This window comes from Mastomys coucha, unplaced genomic scaffold (genome assembly GCF_008632895.1).
Source record: "Mastomys coucha isolate ucsf_1 unplaced genomic scaffold, UCSF_Mcou_1 pScaffold11, whole genome shotgun sequence".
NCBI lineage: Eukaryota > Metazoa > Chordata > Mammalia > Rodentia > Muridae > Mastomys > Mastomys coucha.
Genome location: NW_022196893.1, coordinates 11,224,646 through 11,246,420, shown reverse-complemented (window position 1 = coordinate 11,246,420; position 21,775 = coordinate 11,224,646). Strand labels below are relative to the sequence as shown.

At 45.9% G+C, this 21,775-nt stretch overlaps 1 protein-coding gene and 1 non-coding gene across 5 annotated transcripts in view; both read left to right on the top strand.

Annotated features, from left to right (window-relative positions):
- Enthd1 (ENTH domain containing 1) overlaps window positions 1-20,085 on the top strand; it is a 108,956-nt gene extending 88,871 nt beyond the window's left edge. For 2 of the 4 annotated variants that reach the window (XM_031349812.1, XM_031349806.1), the window contains exon 7: window positions 19,129-20,085. In XM_031349812.1, coding sequence (XP_031205672.1) covers window positions 19,129-19,505 — 377 coding nt within the window. In that variant the 3' untranslated portion in view covers window positions 19,506-20,085. Of the gene's footprint in view, window positions 1-18,921 lie in introns of all 4 variants that reach the window. The other 2 variants (XM_031349796.1, XM_031349788.1) reach the window with 1 other exon arrangement.
- On the top strand, window positions 14,232-14,369 carry LOC116082791. The gene has a single exon (XR_004115437.1). It is a non-coding gene; the product is annotated as a small nucleolar RNA SNORA17 (small nucleolar RNA).
- Window positions 20,086-21,775: the final 1,690 nt, after the last annotated feature.

Genomic DNA, 21,775 nt, shown 5'->3' with positions numbered 1-21,775 from the left:
GTAACATATAAAGGCAGACCTATCAGAATTACACCTGACTTCTCACCAGAGACTATGAAAGCTAGAAGATCCTGGGCAGATGTCATACAGACCCTAAGAGAACACAAATGCCAGCCCAGGCTGCTAATACCCAGCAAAACTCTCAATTACCACAGACAGAGAAACCAAGATATTCCATGACAAAACCAAATTTACACAATATCTTCCCACAAATCCAGCCCTACAGAGGATAATAGATGGAAAACACTGACATAAGGAGGGAAACTACACCCTAGAAAAAGCACGAAAGTAATCTTTCAACAAACCTGAAAGAAGATAGCCACACAAACATAATTCCACCTCTAACAACAAAAATAACAGGAAGCAACAGTCACTTTTCCTTAATATCTCTTAACATCAGTGGACTTAATTCCCCAATAAAAAGACATAGACTAACAGACTGGTTATGTAAACAGGACCCAGCATCTTGCTGCATACAGGAAACACATCTCAGTGACAAAGACAGACACTATCTCAGAATAAAAGGTTGGAAAACAATTTTCCAAGCAAATAGTGCCAAGAAACAAGCTGGAGTAGCCATTCTAATATTGAACAGAATCGACTTAATAGAAACAGATGTATAAAAGTTGTGGTCTTAGACAGTTACATTTAGCACTTAAAATGAGCAGAATGCATAGAATTAATACGTATCTAGGACTAAGTCCATTATGTATCATAACACTTTGCTGAAATTATTGATAATTTTTACAATTTTTCTAGTCAATTTTTAGGAACATTGGGTATAAGATAATCTTCAATTGAAAATCATTTGTCTTAATATTTTCCCATTTGTATCCCTTCTCTTGCATTATTGCTCCAGCTAATGCTTCAATCACGTTATGGATGAGCAGTAGAGATAGTGGGCAGTCCTCTCCCATTCCAGACTTTAATGGGGCTTATTAATGGTTTTATTCATTTATGATGATATTGGCCATAGGCTTGTCATACATAACCTTTATTATGTTGGAATATGTTTCCTACAGTCCTACTTGTTCTAGGGCTTTTATTAAGAAGGTATGTTGAATCTTATCAAAGACTTTTTCTTCTTTTTTTGCTTCCATTGAGATGATCATATGATTCTAGTATTTTTTTGTCCATGTATTTGGTTTATTACATTTATTTCTTATATATGTTAACAAAAAAAATAAAACAAGAAAAAAGAGAAAAAAGCGCATGTAGGGCTAGAGAGATGGCTCAGTGGTTAAGAGCACTGACTGTCCTTCCAGAGGTCCTGAGTTCAATTCCCAGCAACTGCATGGTGGCTCACAACCATCTGTAATGGGATCTGATGCTCTCTTCTGGTGTGTCTGAAGACAGCTACAGTGTACTCATAAATAAAATAAATAAATCTTTAAAAAGAAAAAAAGAAAAAGCACATGTAGAAAATATACATGCAAAAATATAAATCTGTATTTTTGTGTTTAAAACACATATAGAAATAATGTAACATTACAACATAAAGAACATCGAGTTCATGAGATTGTACCATTTAATGAAGTCCACATTTTATACAAAATACTACAATATTAACCTTAACTCATGGAAAGGTAAACATGTATTTAATCACACTTTGAAAAAAGAGGGCATGAGCTAGCAAGGTGGCTCAGCAGGGATCTGAACTTGGTTCCAGCGTCCATCTCAGGTGGCTCCCAGCTGCTGGGAGTCTTAACTCCAGGAGATTTGACTTTCCTCTGGCCTCCATGAGTGCCTGCACCCATGTGTACACACACACACACAGGCACACTCAGACACATTGTTTAGAATAGTAAGTCTCCTAAAAAGAAAGGGGAAAGTGTGGATCTGGGGTGGGGGGAGGTGGTACAAACCTGTAACCCGGCAGAGGCCGAGGCCAAAGGACCAAGAGCTCAAAGGGCAGCCTGGGGAATACAGCAAGACCTTGTCTTATGAAATCAAAGATTAGGATCTAGCCCAGAGTAGAGCACTTGCTGAGGATGCCCCAGGGTCTATCTCCAGCACTACAAAGAAAGAGAAAGAAAGAAAGAAAATTAATTTTGAATACTAAAACTATATTTAATATAAAAGAAAGAAGGGGACTGGAGAGATGGCTCAAGAGGTTAAGAATACTGACTGATCTTCAAGAGGTCCTGAATTCAATTTCCAGCAACCACATGGTGGCTCACAACCATCTGTAGTGGGGATCCGATGTCCTCTTCTGACCTGCAGGCATACATGCAGGCAGAACACTCTATACATAATAAATAAATAAACCTTTTTAAAGAGAAAGGAAGAAAGAAAGAAAGAAAAGAAGAGAAGAAAGAGAGAAAGAAGAGAGGAAGGAAGGAAAGAAGGACAGACAGACAAAAATCAAACAAATGGAACAAAATAGTGGAACTGGGATAACAACCAGAACAGCAGTGTTTGCTGTGGGAAGCGGAGGACCTGAGTTTTTCTCCAGCAGCCACACAGAACTGGGCATTACAGCCCCAGACTAGAGAGATGAGATAGGTTTGCCCTGGACAAAATGCCTAGTTAGATTATTGAGTTGGAAAACTCTAAGTTCAGCAAAATGTCCTGGCTCAAAAACTCAAGTGAGGAACGATAAAGACGCCCCACATCAGCCTCTGGTCTCCTTGTAAACACACACACACATGGGCACCCAGGCTTATGCGTACCCTCACACACACAAATATAAAACTAGCAACAACTTCTAAAAACCTAAACTTTGAAGTGTATGTTCTCCAGATACAATGAGATTAAGTGAGAAAATGATAATAAAATTCTCAGAAGAACTCTTAAATGCTATCTATAAGACAAAGAAGAAACTGAAGGTTAAATGAGGAAATATTTCAACAGTGGCTGATAATAAAAATAAAGACAGTAACAGGGAGTGGGGGTGTAGCTCAGTGGTAGAGCACTTGCTTAGCCTGCTTGAGCCCCAGATTTAATTCCCAGCCATGGGAAGTGGGTTGCGGGGAGGAGAGATAGGGAATAGCTACAGGTCCTATAAATACCAACTTCAAAGGATTATAATAGGATATTATATTTTCAATGTGTGTGGCTCCTTAGTTGAAATGGATAAACTGGTAAATGACTGAAACTGACCTGAGATGTTCTTTGTATTTGTCAAAGGTCATAGAAAATGAAGATTCATGTGCCTGAGTTCATGTGTGTGTGTGCGTGTGTGTGTGTGTGTGTGTTTTCATGTGAAAGGTATGTGTTAAAATATATGCATATATATGTTAAAGGCATATATATTATATATGTGTATATATAATGTATACACACATAGATACATATTAGGGAAATGCATATAGACACAAACATATATACCTGAGTATACTACCAGAAACATCCTAGAAACAGTGCCTCAGTCCCATGTAGTTTTCCCGGTATACTCTAAGGAAGGCAGAACATCAGTCTCCCACTTGCTCTTCCTGAACACTGGCAGGGCGTCACCCATGGTTTCATGAAGATGGCTAATCTACTACCTAGGTCCACAAATAATGCAAGAAAAATTAGAGAACAACATAGGTTGACATCAGATGCAGAAATTCATAAGATGTTAGCAAATCGAGTCTACCAAGCCTGAAAAGTGCCAGTGTGCCGTGACCCAGGGGGATTCTTTCCAGAGCTGTCGTATTGGCTTGACGTTTGAAAATGAATCTCTGCAATCCACCACATTAATAGAATAAGATTTAAAATGATATAATTATCTTGATTCGTGTAGAAAATTGATACAATTCTACATTCAATTATGATTATAAAAAATGTAAGCAAATTAGGAATAAAAAGGAACGTCCCTCAAAGCTGATAAGGAGCGTATTTAAAAATTTGGTTGCAGACATAATTCATGATGAAAGAGCCAGTGCTGTCCTGCCTGCTTCAGAAGGAAGGCAAGTGCGCTCCTGCACCACTCGTATTCATCCGGGTGTGAGAGGGCCTGATGTGGCAAATGGGCCATAGGAGATACAGGGCGTGAATACCAGAAAGGAAAGAGAGCATTACCTTTGTCCAATGACAACATGATTCTTTATGTAGAAAATTCACGCACACACCCAAAACAACATAAGGTCACCATACAAAATGAATGACAACCAGGTGCCGCTCAGGGCCTACCTGGGCAACAGAGCAGGAGTCTATCTCCAGACAAAATGGAAACTGTATTACTGTTCACCAACTATGGACAGTTAGAAGTTAGAATTAAAGAGCTCGGAGAGATGGCTTTACAGTTAAAAGCCTGCACTGCCCTTGCAGAGTGCCAAATTTCCTTTCCAGAACTCACATTGGATAGCTCCCACCTACCTGTGACTCTAGCTCCAAGGCACCCATACCATCTGCTGGCCTCTTTGGGTACACACACACACACACACACACACACACACACACATACACATACATACACACTCAGTATTTTTAAAAATAACAAAAAGTGAAGGAACAGTATCATTTACATTAGTAGCACTTGAAAACATCTTGCATTGAGGGCTGGGATGTGACCCAGTTGGTAGGATGTAGGAAACCCTGGGTTCCATCCTGAACCCTGCATAAACCAGGCGTGGAGGCACACATCTATAATCCCAGCTCTTGGGAAGTACGAACAGACCAGAAGTTCAAGATCTTCCTCAGCTACTAAGTAGAGACTATCCTGGGGTACCTGAGACCATGTCTCGGGAAAAGTGAAGCAGTCCCTGCCCTGAGAACTATGCACTGTTTCTCAGAGCAACTGAGGGGCCTGAGCAAAAGGGCAGGCACTCTACCTGGTGCAGTTAGCAACACTTGGTCAAGATGCTGCTTCTCTGTGCGTTACTCTGCTGGCTCAGTGCAGCCCAGAAGCCTTTTGTGGGTAGAAGGCGTCTTAGAAGTTGGCAAGTTGGATCTTATGTCACTCTACATTGGAAATATAAAGCATGTAAAATAGCCCAAAGCAGAGCCATTCAAGATGCATCAGAAAGCAAGATACCATAGTGCACGAATTTGAAGGAACAGGAGCATTGATTTTATTGATTTTATAGTGTGAAACTTTTACAGCTGTTGGAGTGCAGGCCTGGGTGGGAGGCCCTGGCTGTCAGTCAGGATGACCGGCTGAATAGCGGCAGAGTTGATCTGCCCTCCAGGCCCACAGTGGTACTTAATCTGCCTGCTCTGTTTCTTCCCTGACTCTTAGTTATAACCTATATTTGATTTCTTTAAAAATTCATTTGGACCTTAATTTCTCTTTCCAATTTTGTTAATAGAAGAGAGAGATGGGTAGGTAGATGATAGATGGAGAGATAGATAATATATTTATGTGACGTTGATAAATTTTACACTTACTGCAAATTGTTAAAACATCTCTGTTACTAAGTTAGCACTAAATTATGTTTGTGTTGGTTACTACTTTCAAGTTATTCCATCTATCTCTATCTATCTGTCTGTCTGTCTGTCTGTCTGTCATGGATGTGTATGTGTGTATATGTGTATGTGTGCATGTGCCACAGCTCAATTATGGAGGTCAGAGGACAAACTGCAGAAATTATTTCTCTTTTTTGCCCTGTGTGGGCCCCAGGGATAGGACTCAGCTCATTGGGCTTGGCAGCAGGTGCCCTACCCAATGAGCCGTCTCAACAGCGCAGAGAGCCCCAGTAGAAGAGACACTGAATTTGATAAAGAATGACGACAGACTTCTCAGTGCTGGGGAGACTGGAGACTACACCAAACACCTTAAACCTCACCAGGAAACCTAAAGAGGGCTCCGAATAGGCTGAGAGCACTCCCGTGGCAGCACGGGCTCCAAAGCCAGACCGTCTGGGTTTATGATTCCAGTTCCCTGCCTCTCACAGTAACTGAGGGAGACACTTGGCCCCTCTGCATGTTAGTGCCTTGTCTGTGGGACAGATAATGATGGCTCTGCTACATGGAGTTCACAGAAGCCAAGCCCTCTCTAGGGAACTTGATACTCAGATGCACATGTGTTTAGAACTGCACACCCTGAGCCCACTCCTCACCCTCAGCACCTCTCTGTTGACGTCCTTCTCATGCCTTTCAGACAATACACACCTGTCATAGTTGGGGTTTCTGTCATTGTAATGGAACACCATGACCAAAGCAACTTGTGAATAAAAGGGCTTATCTCATCTTACACTTCCAGGTCACTGTCCATCACTGTGGGAAGTCAGGGCAGGAACCCAGAGGCAGGAGATGATGTAGGAACAATAAAGGAGTGTTTCCTAATGGCTTTGCTCTTCATGACTTGCTCAGCCTGCTTCCTTATAGAACCCAGGACCACCAGCCCAAGGATGGCACCACCCACAATGGGCTGGGTCCTCCCCTAGGAGTCACTAATTGAGAAAATGCCTCCATTCAATAGAGGGTCCCTGCTTTCGATAACTCTAGCTTGGTTTGACATAAAACTAGCCCTCACAACACCTTCCTCCCAGAAAAAGGCATTCCCACTGTGGAACAGTGCAGAGCTGTAACTGAGCACAGAGGTCTGGGAAGCTCCAGCTCGTTCCCCAGGAAGCAGCCATTCAGCTGTGGATTGATTACCAAGTTTTTCACAAAAAGAACAAATCGCCTTTCCAAGCCCTGAACAGCCAGGTTTCTGCCTCTGCGCAGCCTGTGTTCTCTTACCAGATACTTCTTGTTCCATCCTCTGGTGCAGTTTCCTCTCACTGCAATTCACCTGCCCACCCCTGACCCATTCACCCCTGTCTATCCTTCCAAGAGCATCCCAAGCATGTGTCCTTGAGTTTTAGATGTTCCTGCTCATGATCTCCCCTCTGTCTTCCATAACACCTTCTGTCACTCTTTCTAAACAACAGCTACATATAGTCTCATTGGGTGCATTCCTCCCCAGCCAGAATGTAAGTAGGATCCCTGCCTGCCCTGGGTATGGCTGTGCCTCCAGCTCCCAGCACAGCACCCTGTACACCGCAGGTGTTAGTGTTTCATAAGTCAGCTAAAAAGCAGCTTAGATGGCAGAAAGGGTGCAGGTTCACAGAAACATAGAAGGGGGCACTGGTGCATTAGGCCAGGGGACAGGAGCCTAAGGGGCAGTTAAACAGTTTGAACTTGAGGGCTAGAGAGATGGCTCAGCAGTTAGGCACCCATACATACTGTTACCAAGAACCTAAGCTTAGACAGCTTAGCACCTAACCACTTAGTAATCCTAATTCAGACTAGAATTCACAGAGATTTAGTGTGGAGTGACTAAAGACTGCAGAGAAAGAGGTTTAGGGAGGTAGCCAGGGGTTCCAGTGAGGCATGTCCCTGGGAAGTTGGACCTGGGTCCAGAACCCAAAAAGAAAGGGAAGTGCCTTTGTGCAGGGAGAGGCTGTTTTCCCTGGGGCTGCTTGCTGTTTTGAAGCTGTGAGCCTCTATATGGCCTGCTTCCTAAGTCCCAGCCTCAGTTCCTTCTCGCCATGAGTGGGGAGGCAATGGGGGCGGGGGCTGTGGTGGCAACTTTGACTGGCAACTTGACAGGATCTAGAGTCACCCAGGAGACAGACCCCTGAACTATGAGGGACTTTATAGATCGGGGTAATTGAAGTGGAAAGACCCACCCTGCGGTGGGCAACAGCATTTCATGGGCTTGGAGCCTGGATTGAAAGGAGCAGAGCCCCAGCATCCGACCAACACTCTGCTTCCTGAAGGTACCCAATGTGCTCAGCTGCCCTGCGCTCCTGGCGTCATGCCGGCACCTCGATGTGCCGCTGAACTGTGGCCCAAAGTAAACCCTTCCTCTCTTGAGTTGGTCAGAGCAGCAATAAAGCAACTGAGGACTCCTGCAGAGCCCAGTGGAGGGTTTGGAACACTTAGAGACATGAAGAAGCCGAGGAAACACTGGTCCTGCAGGAGCAGACACCCATGGCCTCTGCTTCACAGAGCTCTGTTCTTTAGGAACTGCAGCCTGGGTGCAGGATGAGAGAGATGGAGAATTCATTCTCACAGGGTTAGGATGAGGCCAGCAGAAGGCCGCCTCTGGCCACAGCCTGTGCTGGGGAAGAAAGTGCCTGGCATGCAGCCCAATGGCCTTACAGACAGGCTTCAGGAGCTTTTGTGCTGCTGTGGCAGTAAAGGACAGTAACTGAAACCCAGGCCACACAGCTCTGGAGAGCACAGTGTCTTACATTGCTCCTTATAGCAAAGGAATGCAAGTTAGCAGATGAGGCAGAAAGCACAGGGGTGGAGCATGGGAATGGCAGGTCATTGGGAATCTGAGGAGAAAGGAGACAGTGGATACTGGGGGAAACACAGAGGGGTCGCTGGTCCTGCAGCCTCAGCAGGGCTCCTGAGAATGCTGAGGACTGATGGGAAGGTCGGGTTGGAGCCAGAAGCAAAGCAATTTGGAGACCCAGACTTGAGAGCAGGGCAGTTCTGAATACTCATGTGTTCCAGGTGGCTGATGGTCACAGCCATTGAGGAATTCAGGAAATGAGCCTGGGTGGACATCTCCTCTCCAAAGACTACACTGGGGGTGACGGAGAATGAGGAAGCTCTTCTGACTTTCGGATGTGTTTATATGAAGGGTCTTGGTCTGACATCATTAACTCTTTAGAGTGAAGCAATTGAGCAAATTCAAAAGCACTTGCGCATGTCTGTCTTGGCGATCTTGTGTAGGTGGAGATGTCACCTGCACACCTCAGGACTCTCCTGAGTGTCAGCACCTTCTGACCCTTGGTGCTGAAGAGGGACCCCTAGGGCAGCCCATTGCCTCCCCTCGGCTTGATTTTCTTCCTCTCTGTAGCTCAGACTGCTTACTGTTTTCTGTCATTATGTTTCCTTATCACCCTAAACAGATGGGGAATGACGTGTTCACCCCCTGCTCTCAAGTCACAACTGCTGGCTGCATAGGCTTTTAGAGGTGAGCAGCCTGCACTGATGCGGGACAGCAGTGGGTGTGCCCTGACCTCAGACTGTGTCTGTCTTTGGTCAACAGTTAGTTCTGTGCAGTTCTTTGCTGACTCACCTCTGCTGGTGAGATAACCAAGTAGGCACAGCAGACTGTGAACTGTAAAAGCCTTCAGAGCCAGAAAAAACAAAACAAAACATTCCCTTTAAAAAACTGAGAAAGTGTGGGGCTGGGGAGATGGTTCAGTGGGTAAGAACACCTGCCTGCCGCACAAGCGTAAGGGCCTGAGTTCAAATCCCAAGCACCTGTGTAAAAAGCCAAGTGTGGCCTCCTTCAGCTCTAATCTCAGCACGGGGGCAGCAGAGACAGGAGGATCTCCGGGGCTCCCTGACCTGCCAGCCGAGGCTGATTGGTGAGCTCCAGGTGCAGTGAGAGAGCCTGACTCAGAAAATGAAACAGAACAACTGAGTTCACATGCACACATGCACTAATGCATGCACGACACATGTAAGCATGTACGTCAGTGCATTTTATATCTTCCCATAGCTGTACAGCTGCCCACATTCCAGAACAATTTCCTTGCCTCAGAAAGCCCTGTGCTGGTGAGCAGGTTCTTTCCAATCTCTCCCTTTTCTGCCCTTACCAAACCTCTCTATGGCTGTATGCTGCCTTTTCTGGATGTTTCACAGACACACCATCATCCCTTATGAGGCCCCATCAGCTACATTCTCTCAGCATACTTTGAGAGTTGTAGCATGTGTCAGTGCATCCTTCTTTGTGATCAGATGGTATTCCATTATGCATGTAACAGGCTACTTACTGACCCATTGACAAGTCAGTGGACATTTTAGTTGCTTCTGTTTTTAAGATCATAGATAAATCCATGATTTATCTTTGCAAACATTTATGTAAAATGTTGCATTTCTTTTGTTTTTGTTTTTGTTTTTTGCTTGTTTTTGGTTTTTCGAGACAGGTTTTCTCTGTATAGCCCTGGCTGTCCTGGAACTCACTCTGTAGACCAGGCTGGCCTCAAACTCAGAAATCCACCTGCCTCTGCCTCCCAAGTGCTGGGATTAAAGGAGTGCACCACCACTGCCCAGCTAAAATATTACATTTCTTAAGGGTGGAGGGAAGACAGTACTTTAGCTTGTATGTGTTGTTCACTGGGAAGTCATTGTATACCATATTGGGTACACTGAAAGAGATTCAGGAATGAGAAAGGAATCTGGGCATTCAGGGTCTGCTGCTCCAGATAAACACATGTACGCTCATGCAACATTTTGTTCCTGGAAAGGTATGTTTTTTCATCTTTGCAACATAGTTCTAAACACCATTTAAATTGAAAGCTATTGTCTCTTAATTAGCAGGTCTTCTGCATTTACAGTATAAACGGTTAAAGATAACACATCAGCATTTGGAATGAATTCATTCGTCAGTGCTGTCTTGGAGCAGCTGACAACTGGCCTGTGTGTATCACCCGACCAGCTTTGAAAACACAGCCACTCACTGTATCTTATTGCAATCTTTGCTGCACACAGAGAATGGATGCTAACAGGATGCCCACGTCACTTCTGTGGGGAGCCAGAGAAGGGGCAGCAGAGGAGCCCCAGGAGCAGATTGAAGGGTGCAATGCAGCTGCAGAGTGTTTGGAAACAAAAGGGAATTGGTGTGCAGCAATTAGCGCTGAGTGGCTTTTCATAGGCGCTGAGCCTGCAGAGCAGAGCTGGAGCCCAGCACTGGCTGTCACTCAGTGGTGGCACAAAAGCCACAGTGGCCAGAGGAGGATGTGCTGGTTCCTACTTCAGAACCACCTGGAACCTGGGGAAACTCAGCTTCCTCAGCCCTGCCCAGCCTCTGGTTCACTAGGTCCAGGGAAGGCCCAAGAACCACACTCAGACAAGGCCCTGGGTGTTGCTGACAGGAACACAAAGTACTGGGACATGGTTCTCAACCTTCCGAATGCTGCGACTCTTTAATACAGTTCCGCATGTTGTGTTGACCCTCAACCATAAAATTAATTCATTACTTCGTAACTCTAATTTCCCTGTTGTTATGAATCATAATGTAAATATCTGGTGTGCAGGATATCTGTTATGTGACCTTGAAGGGGTCCAGACCCACAGTTAAGAACCACTGTGGGGTTTTAGTGGCTTTACATGTGTGCACATACATGTGACCTTGTGTGGGAATAGCTCCTCTTTAATGGTTGATTCCTGTATTTGTTTTTCCTTGTGGCTCTTAGAGTGTTTCTCTGAGGGCCTTCTTCCTAAACAGAGCAGCTCAAATTCTCCCCCCCCCCCGTATCCACCCTTAGCCCCCTTTCTTCCCCACCCAATTATGTGTTCTTCCCTACCCACCCCCATCAAGGCCAGTCGTGCTGCCCAAATATTCTTGGATGTGTTGTGTAGCACTCCTGGAACTCTACCCTCCCTCTCCCAGCAGGGAGGAGTTGCCATTAGCTCCTTGGCTTTCTTAGGCCTTTCTGCCCCACCCCTAGCCTGTCTCCACCCTGCATTTGGTCTGACTTAGCTTGCTCAGGTCTGGTCCATGCTGCCCAGCCGCTGTGCACTCACATGTGCAGAGCTGTGTCCAGAAGACTCTGCCTCCTTGTAGTCATCCGCGCCACTAGCCTTACGCTCTTGTTGCCGAATACTGCTTCTGAAGGAGTTTCTTATACTCCAGTAGATATGTTCCAGGTCCCAGAATCTCCAAATTTCATCAAGAACATGTCTTTCTGGCATTGGATGCATGACTTCCTTCCCAGGGAGTCACATGCTCCCTGAATGTCAGGAAGCCCGCCATTTCCCCTGGAATGCACGGCTCATGTGGGATTTATATTAGTAATTCATTTAATTAATACTAGAAAGTCCTTGGCTTGGTGACTGTTGTGTTGCCATGGCCACAGGACCTGCCAGGAACATCTCAGGAGGAAAAGAGATTTATTTTGGCTCATGGTTTCCAAGGATTCAGCCGTGGTAGTGAGGAAGGCACAGAACAGTGGAGTCCTGTGGAGGATGCTCATGTCCTGCAGGCCAGGGCAGTAGTGAGACAGGAAGCAGGCAGGGATGACACATCCCCAGGACCTTAGCCTAGTGGCCTGCTGCTGCCAGTGAGGCCCCACCTCCGAAAGGTTCCCAGCCTTCAAAATATCACCACTACCTAAGGAGTGACCATTCAGAGCATGAGCTGTGAGGACCTTTGAGCCTCCAACCATGACAGCCACGGCCCACTTCCCTCTGACATCCAGGGACTGACCCCACTGCTAACTCCCGCCACAGTAAGAGAATTTTCAACTCATGAAATAGGGTTTCTTTTTTTTTCTTCTATCATCTCCTTTGGATAAAGATTAACATATCTGTCAACCACTCCTATAGATGCCGTGCCCCTTCACTGTCTTGATTATTTTTTCTTAATTTTATACCCATAATTGAATATAATTCTGTAATAGAGTAGAACTAGTTCCAGCCCAGTGGAGCAGTGGGGGAGTGGAATGTCCTGATTAAGCTCACAGTCTATGACGTCATGTGACATCAAAGATACTTGATACTGAGTCTCACCCCTGCCTCTTTAACTTTGTGATCTGGGAAGGACGTCTAGCACTGAATTCTTTGCATCATATTTAAAATGAGGTTCTAAAGCCTACTCCACATCAAATGATGTGTCAGTGTTCTGTTGTTATAACATGATACTTGAGGCTGGATACTTTGTCCAAAAAAAAAAAAGGGGGTTACTTAGCTCAGAGTTTTGAATTTCTTGGCAGTATCAGGAATAGAATCATGTAAGATCAAAAAGCACGTGATAAGAAGCCAGAGAAGGGGTTGGGTGGTCAGGCTTGCTCTTTATTACATTTTCACAGGAACTAACCTCAGTTCTGTAAGAAATTAGGAATCCTTCCCATGGGCAGTATCCCCAGTGACCTGATTATCTCCTGCTAGGCCACCCCTTAAATGACCTACCACCTCTTGTGGGCACAGTGGGAAGCATACTTCCAACACATGAGCCTGTAGAGACAAGCCACTGGTAAGCCATGGCAAGTGCTAAGGAGGCAGAGGCAGGTGAAGACCAGCCACGGGTAAGCCATGGCAAGTGCTAAAGGGAACTGGAGAGGCAGGTGGGTCAGAGCGTGAGACCACTCTGATGTACATAGTGAGTTTCAGGATAGCTGGGTTACTTAGAGAAACTGTACATACATACCCAAAAAGAACCACCGCATCACCATCATAATAAAATAAAAGAATAAAGTAAAAATGAGTTCTACGCTTGGACTTCATCTTGAGGCAGTCAGTTGTCTTGAATAGCACCCACCCCTGCAATGCCCAGAGTTCAATCTGGAATGGGTAGTTGGTGGGTTTCTCTAAGAGGCAGTCAGTCAGGTTGTCGGGTTGTGTGGACTGTAACCAGAGCAACTGTAGGGATGAAGGAGCAGAGCCAGCCCAATGCTGGCACCCCTCCCCCAATGGCTGCAAGAATACTGGTAGCCAGACCCTCCCTCTCCTCAAAACAGGTGGGAAGACTGCAAGGGGAGATAACTGCCTCCAAAGAAAGCTGCCTTGCTGGCATCAATACCCTGCCTAAGCAATACTTCCCTGGGTCCTCATTTCCAAAGCTTCTGCAGCTTTCACCCTGATTTTAACCATAAGCAGACATGGAATGGGGTCCTGGAAAGACCTCTCACGTGGAACACTGTAGAAACACAATGGGGAAAATTTCACTGAGAAGGGAAAAGAAAACACTTTAAAAATGTTTCTTTAAGACCCGCCCCCCAAAGAGCTAGGCGGTGGTGACACATGCCTTTAATCCCAGCACTGGGAAGGCAGAGGCAGGCAGGCCTCTGTGAGTTCGAGGCCAGCCAGGACTACACAGAGAAATCCTGTCTCAAAACACCAAAAACAAAAGAAGATTAAAAAATCCCCCAAAGATAAATACATACATATATGTATACACACACACACACACACACACACACACACACACACACACACATATATATAATGTTACAATGTGTCTCTGAAACAAGAACAAGCAGTTTTGAGAATTTCTGAGAACAAAAAAAACCTCTATAAAATCCTGCAGAAACAAGAAATTCATCAGAAGGATTGGACACTCAGGCTAACAAAACTTCAGAGAAGCAGAGCAAAGAGAGACAGACAGAGAGAGAGAGAGAGAAACAGAGAGAGAGAGAGAGAGAGAGAGAGAGAGAGAGAGAGAGAGAGAGAGAGAGGAGAGAGAGAAACACAGAGAGAGAGAAACACAGAGAGAGAGAAACAAGAAGGGACTGGCAGGAAAGACACTTCTGGAATAAGCTGACCTAAAGGTGGAAGGAGAGAGCTGACTCCACAAAGGTCTTCTGACCTCCACACACATGTACACACACTAAAAATATTTGAAAAAGAGGGCTGAACCAAGCCCTAGAAGCCTTGCAGGTGTGGCTGCTATGTCACATGATGTGTCACATCAGTAGGTGGCAGAGAGGAGAGAAGCTATGTCTCGGCTCAGTGTTCTGACCTGAGAACATCTGAATGATTAGTACTTTACCATTTCCTGCAAAGAGGGAGCCTGAGATGACCATCAGTGTGCTGCCATGGGGTCTAGACAGGGAGCTAGCCTGAGAAGACGCCCAGTCTGATGCTGTGTAGGCTGGGGGGTGGTGGGAGGCAGACCATGCCCAAGATGACCCTGGCTAGCACGGTAATGCACCAATGGAGCACAGCGCTCTCCAGACAACCCAGCCACTCAGAGACCCTGAGCACCACTAAGAGGAGCAAGTAAATGAAAGAGAAAGGAAAGGAGAAGGATGTGGGCACAATGAAGAGGCAGAGCTGGAGACCTGAGGAAGTGAGGAGCAGCCCGATGTGAGCAGCTGATGATGCCACCTGGGACCATGGTGGGTCCTGGCCTGAGCTGCTGCCCAGTAACTTGTTGATAGCTGAGAAATGTACAGAACTGGCCTCACCCCTCGCCTGGGCTTAGTGGAAGAGCCGGCCCTGCCCTAGCCAGCTACAGTACTCAGGAGACCAGGAAGTTGCTCACTGCAGCAGAAGCCAGAGACCTTGTGCCAGACCAATGAGTCATTGCAATGGACATTTGCAAACAAGGAAGGGTAGACAAAAGGTATACTGTGGGGCACACTGTGACACCACAGCTTCCACAGTGAGATTTCTTTTTCCTGTTGAGGGGCGGTTGCAAGGGTGGAGGGCAGGGATAAGGGGAGGGGGAGATACGTGGGATTGGGGTGCATGATGTGAAATATACAACCAATAAAAAGTTAAAAAGAAAAAAGAGGTCTGGAAAGATGGTTCAGTAGCTAAAGTGTGGCTCAAGCTTGAGACGTGGAGTTTAGATTCCAGAACAGGGATGTGGCAGCTCACATCTGTGATTCTGCTGTATCTGTATTGGAAGATAGAGAAGGATAATCCTGGCAAGCTCACACACCAGCTAGCCTGAACACAGAGGTCAACAAGAAGCCCTGTATCACGGTGGAAGGAGGAGTCTCACAGCCAAGAGTGTCCTCTGACCTCCACACGACTGCAGTGGATGTGCCTGCACTTCACACATGAGTGTGTGCACACACGCTGGGCATAGCAGAAAGCAAGGAGCTGGAAGATAATCCAGCTGCTCTAACATACAAACCAGAGGTTCAGAGAGAGAGAGAGAGAAAGAGAGAGGGAGGGAGGGAGAGAGAGAGAGAGAGAGAGAGCAGCGACCCTAGGGGCCAGAAGCTCACTGATGGAAGCCTTGAGAAAACATTTGAATCTGGAAGGAAATGAGTTGCCTGATTAAAACTCACTTTCGCTTGACCTCAGTCGATGAAAACTGCCCTGCTTCAGTGCGCAGCATTGAGGATTCCAGCGTACTGGGGACGAAGAGGAAATTTACTAATACCTCAGAGATGCAGCAGGCTCTATGCCATGAATAAGAATTAGAACAGCAGGTCTGGAGAGGCAGCCCAGAAGTCAGGAGTACCAGCTGCTCTTCCAGAGGACCTGGGTTCAGTTCCCAGCACCCACATGGTGGCTCACAACCTTCTGCGATTCCAGTTCCAGGGGATCAGTGATTTCTTCTGACCTCACAGACACACACGCAAGCACTCATACACATAAAATGAACATAAATCTTGTTTAAAAAGAACAGAATGCTTATGACTTATCATTCACTAGAAATAGGAAGACAGTGGAAGATCAAACAAGACACATGGAAGATGGCCTTCCAGAGTTAGTGCTCGGCCAGTGGCCATGCTCTTGTGGAGACCTGAGTTTGGATCCACAGAACTCACATAAACCATGCATGGCAGTGAGCTCTGTAATCCCTGTGCTCCGAGGTAGAGATGGGAAGAGAATCCCCAGAATCTCACAGGCCAGCTGGTCTGCTGTACAGGGCTGTGAACAAAAGACCTGCCTCTAACAAGGTGGAAAATGAGAACCAATGCCCTAGATTGCCCTCTGACTTACACACATAGTCACACATACACACACACAGAGACAGAGTTTTTTGTTTTGTGTTTTTTTTAAGTCCACAGGAAAAGATTTTCTGTCTAGAATTCTTTACACAAACTGTCACTAAGCCTGAAGGTAGAACAGAGCGCTTTCAGACATGAATATTCCAGTGTTTTGCCTCTTGGGCCGCCTTGCTGTGGGCCTGCTGGTGATTGCACTATCCCCAAATGACAGCCAAACAAGACAGAAGGGGACAGGGACGCTGGAGAACAGAGATTCAGCCCAAGAGGTGAAGGATGTGGCAGATGACAGCTTCGATCCAGCACAAAGCACGTGAGCACATGGGTTCGGTGCTGCAGCAGCGAGGTCTTCGTCACCCACATGCCCACTAGCAAGGCAATAGCCTGACCCAGATTCTCCCATGAGCGCTGCTGGCCTCAAGCATGCGCAGTCCCTGCTTCCCGGTCCCTGTGGCCTCACTAGCTGAGAATACTCTTGGCATCCAAAAACAAGTTTTGTGATTGGAACTTTCCCTGAGAACTGGAGATGGGCCTTGAAGAGCTTAGAAGCAAAAAATAGAGAGTGGCCACCTGCCCTGGTCGTTTTTTATGAGTTCTAGTTTAGTTCAGAAGAGACATGAATATGTAGTGAAATCTACCAACAAAGCAAGCCCTCCCCCGAACTCCCCCAGTGCTGAGTGGCAGGCGTCAGCTTCCCCGCTGTGCGCCTGGCCGAGTAAATCTTTAAAGTAGCAAGTTCAGAGTGAATCGCAGACACCTGAGGGTTAGATTTCACCAATTTGTACCACATATCTAAAAATAAATCCAAGTACGTATTCCAAGAGGGAAAAAATAAAAGGTCCTGTGTCCAAAAAAGTTTGGGAAACACTTGGGTAAGATGCTTGAGAGCTGGGGATGTACCCAATGGGGAGAGTGCTTGGCTAGCATGCACAAAGCCCTGGGTTCAATTCTCAGGTACAACATAAACCTAGTGTCGTGACACGCCTGTAACGCCAGCACTTGAGAAACAGAGGCAAGAGGATCAGGGGTTCAAGGTCATCCTCTGCTCCCTAGTGAGTTTGAGGCCAACCTTCTGTACATGAGACCCAGTAAAAGAAAAAAAAAAAACTATAGATTTCTCATCATTTTAAATGTACTAATGGACATAGTTAATCTAATGGGAGGTATAATGCTCAGTGAGCAATCTCACATGGCCGAAAAACCATGTTTTTACCTGCTCTTTTTTTTTTTTTTTTTTTTAAAAGGATATATTTTATTGGTGTAGGTGCTTAGCCAACATGTGTGTACATATGTGCCTGGTGCCCATGGAGGTCAGAAGATGTCATCAGATGCACTGGAACCAAAGTCATTGGTGGCTGTGAGCTGCCGTGTGGGTGACAGGAACCAAACCTGGGTCTCTGCAAGGCCACAAGTGCTCGTAGCCACTGAACCATCTCTCTGGCCCCAGCATCTGCTGTCTTAAGGAACACACTGCTATCTCTCCAGCTCCAGCATCTGCTGTCTTAAGGGACACATGCAGGACACTCTGGGAAACCAGAGTGAGGTAGATGGGAGAAGACATTTGATATGGTTTTTGTCTGAAAGAAAATTAAGTTGTTCTCAAGCCTTTAATTTTTTTTAAATGAATCAAGTTTTCTTTTTTTTTTTTTTAAAGATTTTATTTATTTTATGTATGTTAGTACACTGTCACTGTCTTCAGACACACCAGAAAAGGGAATCAGATCCCATTACAGATGATTGTGAGCCACCATGTGATTACTGAGAATTTAACTCAGAACCTCTGGAAGAGCAGTCAGTGCTCTTTTTTTTTTTTTTTTTTAAAGATTTATTAATTACATGTAAGTACATTGTAGCTGTCTTCAGACACTTTTTCTTCTTGCTCTGGCCCCACTTGCTCGCTGTAGCTGTCTTCAGACACTCCAGAAGAGGACATCAGATCTCATTATGGATGGTTGTGAGCCACCATGTGGTTGCTGGGATTAGAACTCATGACCTTTGGAAGAGTAGTCAGTGCTCTTACCCACTGAGCCATCTCTCCGGCCCCAAGCCTTTAATTTTTATGAAACAGACTGCGAGTGGTTTCTCGTGCTGCTCACAGGTCCTTGGTAAGAAGAGTGGTAACGGTGAGCTACCGCGCTCTGTGCTGGAGCCAGGTTGGACTTAGTCTTTATTGTATCTGACCACAGAGAGGAAAAGATTCATGAAACTCACTGGAGTCACTGGAGTCCAGTTTGTTACAATAATATCTGTATGGAGAAAAGGATGAAAGACCTCCGCCGTCAAGGCTTTCTCAGCTTTTCTGCTTCAGATGCCTATAGAAAACGCTGGCAGGGGGTGTGGGAGATTTAACACCTTCCTCTCACGGACAGGGTCTACAGTAGTGTAAAAATATGCTGGGCAGGGTTTGGAGTCAAGATGAATATTGATCATTCTATTTTAGGTTCATTTCCGTGGCATTATTGGCATATAACACTTCTCTAAATTTGTCTCGGTTTCCTGCTTTGGGTTTTCAGGTTTATGAATTTTTAACTCTTAAAATTCGAGCTGGCTTGAGAGCTTCCAGATAGGTATTTACACAGCAGTTGTAGCCATGACTCTTGTGTGTATGTTATGTACATCTCTCTCCATTCTATTTTAGTCTCCGCCGTCTCAGAGGTCGCATCTTCCTTTTCTACTCTGTCTTTATCGCCTCCTGACTCAGCCCATCCAGAGAAGTCAGCCCGTTGCTTTACCCCGGTTTTGACCAGCTCTTCCTTCTGGACTCTGCCCCAGTCACAGTCGCCTTCTGACCCCTTCACATACAAAAATGAGGCAGTCAGAGTTCGTCACCCCTTTGCTCCCACAGGCACAGCATCTTCAGATGATGAGGAATACCCCGATCTTCCAGATAACTCCGATTCAGCCATGAAGAAATCAAGTTACAGCCCCAGCTCCTGCCGGGTAGCATTTCCCACCCTAACTAGAGCGCACTTCCCCGGGGCATCCCAGGCTAGATTTCAGGAAAGCGCAGGCTTGCCCAGGGACTCTGAGTCACGTGCCATCCGCACTCTGCTAGGCGAGGTGAAGAGTGCTGTAGTTCGGCTCCACGAGGACCTGAGCCTGGTGATCCAGGAACTTGGTGTCATCAACAGCCACCTAGGCAACCTGAGTGGCAGCAGCCCAGCAGTGAGCGAGACCCTGCAGGATCCCCAGTCTCCCAGGGAGAGCCCAGACCCCGTCTAGTCACCTGGCCACAGACCGAGACGGGTCCTTCCCATTGCTGTGGAGACAAGAAGGCAATGACTTAATTTTTCATTGTCAAGTTTATTAGCACCGCCTTTCAAACTGACAGAGACATGTGGGGTTAGATTTCGTTTTTTAAGAGAAAGAAGTCACTTTTGATCATTTTAGGTTTAGATATTGGTTCCTTTGAAACTGAAGGGTATTTCTGTCATTCTTTACATTTCTGAACTCTATCCCTAGTGAGGTAAGCCTTAGTGCAAGTTTTGGGGAGACTTTAAAGTGCAAATAGCTGTTGGACCCTGGTTCCCCACCCCTACCCCAGTGCTGATGCGGAGCTAACAGGCTTCTACCTGATCTCTGGTCCTTTCAAGTTGAAGCCCCACAAATCAAGGGCCTGACATCTCCTCAGCTGCCACAGGGTCAGGAGTAAGGCTGGGGCAGGTAGGACGTGGAGTGCACATTTGTTATTTCAGTTTCCAGAAAGTTCGGGTGCATTTCTTTATTTCTTGTATTTCATAAATAAGTTTGATGGTTTCAACTTACTGTATATTTTTAAAGTTCATTAAAACAACTTTTCAAACAAAAATGTCATGTTTGCTTTGTAGACAAGAATGGCCTAGTTTGAGTATTACAGACCAGCGCTTCCCACCCAGGTACATGCTAGGTCCAGTACAGAAGTGTTTGTTTGTTTGTTGTGGTATTGGGATGGAACCAAGAGGCCAGGTCAGTGCTCCCGACCAGTGCTCCACCACACTGCTTAAGGCAGGGCCAACTGAGCCCAGGTTAGCTGGCCTGTGTTGATTCTCCCCTTTCCACCTCCTGTCTCACCCCAGCAGTGCTGGGTTCCAGCAGGGTTCCTCTAAGGAGGTAGAGAGAGAGGCAGCTCCTGGAAACTGTCCTTTGACCATTACACAATGGTGGCCTGTATGTGCCCTCACTCACAGACACAAGTAAATGAAGCTTTTAAAGGGGAGCAGTGAGAGGGCACACGGAAATCTGCTTCCTAGGTCTTTTCCATAGGTCAATGCTTCCTGAAGATAATATCTTTTTAAATTCTCCTTTTTTTCCCACATCTTTACTTATTTGCACATATGTGGGGGTGGGGAGAGGTTGTGCACAGCACTTGTGAGGGTCAGGGGACAACTTATAAAACGACAACTTACACTCAATTCTCAGGCTAGAGAGATGGCTCAGCAGCTAAGAGCACTGACTGGTCCAGAGGTCCTGAGTTCAAATCCCAGCAATCACATGGTGGCTCATAACCATCTGTAATGGGATCTGATGCCCTCTTCTGGTGTGTCTGAAGACAGTGACAGTGTACTCACATACATACGATAAATCTTTTTTTGTTTTTCGAGACAGGGTTTCTCTGCATAGCTCTGGCTGTCCTGGAACTCACTCTGTAGACCAAGCTGGCCTCGAACTCAGAAATCCGCCTGCCTCTGCCTCTCAAGTGCTGGGATTAAAGGTGTGCACCACCACTGCCCAGCACGATAAATCTTTTTAAAAGAAAACAAAAAAAGACTCGATTCTCTCCTTCCACTATATGGGTCCCTGGGATTGAACTGAAGTAGGCAGGCTTGGCTGCAAGTCTCTTTACCCACTAAACCCTCTCACTGGTCCTTTTGAAGTCATTTTCAAGTTTATCTTCACTAAGAACAGTAAACAAATGTTCTTACTAACAAATGTAGAGTTCTTGTGGTCATAGTAATGATAACAAGTTAACTAGGACATAGTAACTAGTAACATAGGGCTAGAAAGTCTACATCCCATGAAATTTAAAAAAAGATTACGATATAGTTCATGTACCACAAATTTTGTCCTTTAAGGGCCATAACTTAACAAGGCTAAACAGCTATCACCTACTTCTAGAACATTTTTCTCACAACAAAAGCCTGGGGACTAAGTACCTGGGGCAGATGCTGTGCCCCTGCCTCTTCCCTTCACTTCCCACATTGCTGCTACAAGAAGCAGTTTAAGGAAAGGAGGGTTTATTCTGGCTTATAGTTCAAAGTGATACAGTGTATCATGGGAGGGGGAGGGGTTTCAGGAGGCAGGACCACTGGCCACATTGTATCAGTAGTCAGAAAGAAGAGTGCAAACAGAAAATGGGGCCCACTATAAAGCCTCAAGGCCAGCTCCCACCCCACCTCCAGTGACCCATTTCTTTCAGCAAGGCTCCACTTCCTGATGGTTCCACAGCCTTTGGAAACAGGGCTACTGTCTGGGGACCTAGTATTCAAACACATGTACCTGTGGGAAACATTTCA